The sequence below is a fragment of the Biomphalaria glabrata genome, chromosome 8, assembly GCF_947242115.1.
Source record: "Biomphalaria glabrata chromosome 8, xgBioGlab47.1, whole genome shotgun sequence".
In the NCBI taxonomy this organism is placed as follows: Eukaryota; Metazoa; Mollusca; class Gastropoda; family Planorbidae; genus Biomphalaria; species Biomphalaria glabrata.
The window spans coordinates 20,635,251-20,642,205 of NC_074718.1; the positions used below are offsets into that span (position 1 = coordinate 20,635,251).

At 37.6% G+C, this 6,955-nt stretch overlaps 1 protein-coding gene across 2 annotated transcripts; it reads right to left on the reverse strand.

Moving 5' to 3' along the window:
- Window positions 1-3,007: 3,007 nt before the first annotated feature.
- LOC129927862 (uncharacterized) lies at window positions 3,008-6,955 on the reverse strand. 2 transcript variants are annotated; one of them, XR_008779512.1, is made up of 2 exons: window positions 3,489-6,954; window positions 3,008-3,309 (listed from the first exon to the last, which is right to left on the reverse strand). XR_008779512.1 is itself a non-coding variant. In XM_056039409.1 (2 exons), exon 2 carries the CDS (start codon window positions 5,665-5,667, stop codon window positions 4,129-4,131), a length of 1,539 nt encoding a protein of 512 aa, XP_055895384.1. In that variant the 5' UTR covers window positions 5,668-6,533; window positions 6,713-6,955; the 3' UTR covers window positions 3,008-4,128. The 2 variants fall into 2 exon arrangements, 1 of the variants encoding a protein (XP_055895384.1); XM_056039409.1 differs by having other exon boundaries at window positions 3,008-6,533; window positions 6,713-6,955.

Here is a 6,955-nt window from a genome sequence, read left to right on the forward strand (position 1 = left end):
GAGAAGGCTTTAAATGAACGGGAACCTTATCAGACCTCAAGGCGTAGTAAAAAGACTTTTCGTAGTTGGAATTGTAACACTCCAGGTCATGTACGGAGGAATTATAATATGATGTTCCAAGATCAAGTCTGTGTATCAGAACGCCAACCGCTACGATTCACCGGGTTTAGAGAGCAAGGACTGGCATCCCAGAAAATCGGAACTCCGAGAATAACCACTCCTTTCAGAGTGTTAGAGCAAAGCAGAACCTTGAGAGTGCAAGGAAAGATTGGCGTTCGCTCTTATAGGTTCCTCTTGGACACAGGGGCTACGCGGTCAATAGTTAGACCCAGTCTGATCGGAGATCAAGAAATAATACGAGTGAATGGCTACACTCTTAAAACGGCAGGTGGCGAACAATTACCTATATTAGGACAGATACGGCTTGACTTTGAAATAGGAAGTCAACTATTTAGTCATGATTTTCTGATCGCCAATGTTGTCGACGATTGCATCCTTGGTCTGGATTTTATGCAGGAATTCGGTTTATCTCTAAACATTGGAAGTGGAATTGTACAATATGGAGACATAAAGTTTCCATTGCTAAATGATGATGTGGAAGGCGTTCAGGTGAAACGAATCGAACATACGACCATATCAAAATGGTCCAATCTGTCAGTAAACAGGTATCATAAAAGGGACAAACTGGAAGGCCGGCTACATCCTAGAAAAGCGGAGAATGAAACATCAACCAATCATTGTTGTGGCTGTACGGGTAGTTACAACGAAAGTGTTGGTGGTGGCAGGACCGTCCATGATCATAATGACAAGTCATATGCGTCTAGCTTTCAAGATAAAGAAAGTGGCAACCTTTTCAACGATAAGCGCAGACCCGAAAAGAAAACGCTAGATGAAGAAACTAGAGGAGTGACCTATAGGCAGATTGAAACTATTGCTTGTCCTTGATATGAGTGCTTCAATGGGCATGACCAAATCAGACAACGTTGGGTCTGTGTCCAATACTTCTGTTTATCTACCAGTACTAACTGCATATAGAAATTTAATAAGAACTGTACGGGCGGCACCTCGAATGAACAATGCAAATACCAGAAAAACCATCAACAGGTCTGGACTTTACAAACGTGTGTACGTCTGCCTTCACAAAGCAGAGTAAAAGATGAATCGATTTCAGAGGAAACTGGACACTGATAATGTGGTTAATGGACATGTGTAGAAAGGCATACCTTCTGGAGATGGCGGAAAATTACTGTGTGTTTTATGGCCTGGCCTCCAGTGGAACTATAACTTTCTTGCCAGAACTTCATCTGTACTGACAACTCTGTAGCCCTGTCGAAAATCTGGTCATGTTCGGGACGAACATAACTAAGGAGGGGGCAGTGTTATGACTCTACATTGCGCACTGTCATCTGGCGCGACATTGTGGACACGATAGAGAAACAGAGGGGAGAAGGAAAACACGAAGGCCTGAGATGTGATTATTAGTTTAGATCTAGATGTAGTTTCTAATGGATTATTAAACGTATTATTTTATAATCCTTTCGTTGAGATTATTTGGCTAAGTTAAGGCAATATTAACGATAATTAGATTTTGTAACTTTTAGCTAGAAAATTAAATTTAGTGTAAGAGAGAAGTGAGATTTTACATAAATAGAGTTCAAAAAAATTTTCATAAAAAATCCGGAACAACCTATTTTCTAAATGAGAAGAAGATTATGTGTTTTATTTTGAGAAGAGGGATTTCAATCAGTTATTTGGCGTTAGCAGATTTTTCAAATAAAATTCGGAAAATTTTGGCGACGATTGTTAAGAAGTAATGTAGGTCGATTTATTTTTTAAAATAAAATCCGGAACAATCTTTACCAATTACAAAACTTTTGTTATGTTACAGCAAGAAAATTAAATGTAAAATAAGTCTAAAAAAGGATTTTCAATAATCGTTTCTAGTAAATTACTTTCTTATTTTAAAATCCTGTACAACCTATTGTCGATATTTTTGAAAAATAAAGTCATTGGACATAAATTTGTTTTAAAATGAAAATAAGGAAAATTTTAATATCGATAATGAAACTATAGCGACGCATTGTCAAAGAATATAAGTGTAATATTAGTCAATTATGTGATTTCAAACAATCATTTGACATAATTTAATTTTGAATAAAAAAATATCCGGAACAACTTTATAGTTAATGAAATATAAGTCAGTATAGACATTTTCATTTAACATTTATATTCTATTTATATTTAAAAATCGGAACAACATATTATTGATCATGTGTTTTTGCAATATAAGTTAGAAGAGCAAACAAACATTCTTTTGCATTGATTTGTTTTTCACAAAAACATCCGGAACACTATATCATAGATACTTAAAACTATTGAGATGTTTCGGAAAGAACATTAAAGGTTAAATAAGATTTTCAATAGCTTTTAGAATTTTTTTTTAAATTTGTTTTAAAATGAAAATAAGGAAAATTTTAATATCGATAATGAAACTATAGCGACGCATTGTCAAAGAATATAAGTGTAATATTAGTCAATTATGTGATTTCAAACAATCATTTGACATAATTTATTTTGAATAAAAAAATATCCGGAACAACTTTATAGTTAATGAAATATAAGTCAGTGTGAGCAGGTCAGGCAGGCGCAAGTGGATAGAGAGATCCTATTCTCTGCTGCTCAACATTAAAATTTACCAACAGTAGGCAGATGTTTGCGCTACTGGGTGGGCTCAATCTGTGACACCTCAGTCTGCGACCAAGGGGCTAGAGTCACTTTAGTAACCAGACAACTAGACTAAACTAAACTAACTAAAAGAAAGCAATAACAAACTTTAGTTTACGATAAATAAAACAAAAAGAAACTTTATTTACATGGAATCAAATAATAATAAAATATAATATATACACTAACCACTATAAACTAAATCTACACCACAACAAACACTAACAAACTAACCAAACCAACTATCTAACTAAATCACTACAACTACTACACTAGACCTAGATCTACACAAACACACTACAATAAACTAGTCTAGATCTACAATATCCTACTATTACACTCATAACACTAACACTAAAACAAGAATATCTTATAAATCCTTAGGCTCAGTACCTTACTATTCACTAAGAACAGAACTGAGAAACAGACTATAAATATAACTAAGTTTACCAAGGCAAGGCATAAAAAGAAACAAAATAACACTAGATTCTAGCTTCTCTAGAATTAGAATAGATCTAACAACAGTAGTTATAAACAGCAGCTCAAAGCAGCAGTTAAAAGCAGCAACACAGCAGTAATAATAGCCTGCAAAACATAAATGCAAAACTATATTAGATCTATATTCTATTAGGACTGATGGACGCCGCCATCTTCCGTACAGCATGTTGCCAACTATTATGACAAATAGTACAAGTAGAAAATAAAATAATTACTTTACACATAGTATAGATCTAGTAAAAAATATAAAATATTTCTACACTTACAGGCCGTCCCAGGTACAGGAATAAAAATATAATTAGACGACAGACCACAAATATCTTCAGCTGTCACACAGACAGATATGGTACTGACCACTGGTCAACTGTACACTGAACTGTTTTAAAACAGCGTGGCATCACTTTTTATACACAAAAAGCGGAAGTAGAAATAATAAGTTTGGCACTAGCCTATAAAAATAAAATATATAAAAATATACCTCTGGGAGCGCAAGCTCACATTCATCCCGCCTTAAATTTTTGCGTCCTCGCAAAACAAAATACTAACAAACTACTTAAAATGCATTACATACATACTGCTGACATATTCTACCATCAAAGAAAATACACACTAAAATCTATTTCACACAAAAATATACATCTCCATGACATGACTTAGATTACATTGCTTTACAAGGACAAAAGCAAAAAAAATATATACACTTCATCAGCTAAAACACAAAAAAGTACTCTTGATTCTGTACATTCTCAAATAGGTACAGCAACTAAGCTTTAAAAAAAAAAGCTTTTAAATACACATGTAGATAACATGTACTCATAGAGTTGTTACAAACGAATACATTTTGATACATTGGAATGCAACCAACATATTAAATAAAAATTACAAATATACAAATGAAGAATTATGCTAGTATGGTGAGGAAACAAACTTCATTTCCTCCTCTCTTACATATCGGTAAGTACTGCCGTCTTCTGCTTCTACCATGTACCAGCCAGAAGCATACTTGGGTACTGCAGTAATTACGAAACAAGAGGGTTCATACTGCATGAACATTCTTCCCTGGCCTCTGACTCTCTGTTCGACAAGAACTCTGCACCCAATGTTCAGAAGGTCGTTCCTTTTCTTCTGCAACTCAGGAACCTCATGGGAAAGCAAGGTGGATTCTGGTTGGACCGGATGAAACTGTAGGAAAGGATTTGTTTCCCTACCTCCTTCTGCATGATTACTGGAAGTGTCAGGTGAGGCAACTTCTGAATGAATCGACATCATTTCTGCCACTGCGGGTTGGTTTCTGCGAACAATTGAATCAGGAGCAGTGTTGGATCGCCTAGGATTCTGTGGCACCTCAACCGACAATTCTGTTGGCTTGGGGGCAGGTTGCAGTTGTACTGCCTGTGGTTGTTCCACTGAGGCAACCTGAACGTGATTCACTACTGCAGTGACATCAGGGCAAGCTCGGGTGAAGTGGTCCCGGCTTCCACAATTCGAGCAGTTGCTTCTAGAAGGGTGTTGCTGGTGAGCCCGGTTCCCTGGCTTCTTTCGCTGACCTTGGAACCTGTTCTGCAGCCTGCAATTTCTTGCAAGATGGCCAGGTTTGCCACATGTGTAGCATTTCCTGTTCTTCGTCGCTGGCCTCTTATGGTTAAGAGTGCGCTTTGGTTGTGAGGCAATCTGTCTCACCTTGCCGCTAATGTGATCAGGTTGATGGTGGTTGCAGTGGGGACAGTTAGAGTTCTGTTGTCCCGAAAGTTGTAGGAGCACAATCTGGGCTGCAAGCTCCTCCACTTGCTTGGAGAGCGCAGCTAGCTGGCCTTCAATCTTTATCTCACTGCATGTGACGTTGACTTGCGGTGCGACATCCTCGTCCTGGGCCCACCTGATGGCCATGTCTCTTAACGCCAGGAATTCAGTTTCTGGCCTGTCGATCAGTCTCTCTCGCAGGTCTCTCCTTAGGGTCCTGTCACTGAGGTTTTCTACAAACTGGTCCCTCAGGATAGACTCGCTGAAAGGAGTTTCAGATAGAGCTCTCTGCCTGTCTGTGAGTGCTTCAAATGCTTGAAGGAGACGGTGTGAGTATGCGCGGACAGACTCATACTGGTGCTGGCTTATTCGGAACAGCTGTCCAATGAGGCAGTTGATGCTCCGCCTTTCTCCATAAGTGGAGCGTAGAACTTGCACAAGGGCATCTGGGCATGCCCTTGTCGTCTGAGGGTGACACCTAAGTTCGGCCTTCACTGCCTCACCTAGATGTGCAAAGAGGAAGTCACATTTCTCCTCTGGATGCACCATGTGTTGAGACTTCCAAGTTCTCTCAACATTTTGAAGGAACTCTTCAATTTCCCTGGCAGGACCATCACCATGGAAGCGCCGGATACTCATCTCTGTCCTTGGTACTACAATCACTGTCTGAGACGGCTGCATTCTTGCTGCTGCCTCGCTGTTCATCTACGTAACTACTCAACAAAACTAAAGCCTAATAACCTCTCTAACAAACGCCCAAAGAAAAACTGAACTATACACTATCACTACTTCCTATCACTGCCTAAACTCGTACAAAAACCTAATCTATCCCAATAAAAAATACAAGTCTGGTCACTCAAGCACAGATCCCACTTCTGACACCAAAAATGTGAGCAGGTCAGGCAGGCGCAAGTGGATAGAGAGATCCTATTCTCTGCTGCTCAACATTAAAATTTACCAACAGTAGGCAGATGTTTGCGCTACTGGGTGGGCTCAATCTGTGACACCTCAGTCTGCGACCAAGGGGCTAGAGTCACCTAAGTAACCAGACAACTAGACTAAACTAAACTAACTAAAAGAAAGCAATAACAAACTTTAGTTTACGATAAATAAAACAAAAAGAAACTTTATTTACATGGAATCAAATAATAATAAAATATAATATATACACTAACCACTATAAACTAAATCTACACCACAACAAACACTAACAAACTAACCAAACCAACTATCTAACTAAATCACTACAACTACTACACTAGACCTAGATCTACACAAACACACTACAATAAACTAGTCTAGATCTACAATATCCTACTATTACACTCATAACACTAACACTAAAACAAGAATATCTTATAAATCCTTAGGCTCAGTACCTTACTATTCACTAAGAACAGAACTGAGAAACAGACTATAAATATAACTAAGTTTATCAAGGCAAGGCATAAAAAGAAACAAAATAACACTAGATTCTAGCTTCTCTAGAATTAGAATAGATCTAACAACAGTAGTTATAAACAGCAGCTCAAAGCAGCAGTTAAAAGCAGCAACACAGCAGTAATAATAGCCTGCAAAACATAAATGCAAAACTATATTAGATCTATATTCTATTAGGACTGATGGACGCCGCCATCTTCCGTACAGCATGTTGCCAACTATTATGACAAATAGTACAAGTAGAAAATAAAATAATTACTTTACACATAGTATAGATCTAGTAAAAAATATAAAATATTTCTACACTTACAGGCCGTCCCAGGTACAGGAATAAAAATATAATTAGACGACAGACCACAAATATCTTCAGCTGTCACACAGACAGATATGGTACTGACCACTGGTCAACTGTACACTGAACTGTTTTAAAACAGCGTGGCATCACTTTTTATACACAAAAAGCGGAAGTAGAAATAATAAGTTTGGCACTAGCCTATAAAAATAAAATATATAAAAATATACCTCTGGGAGCGCAAGCTCACATCAGTATAGA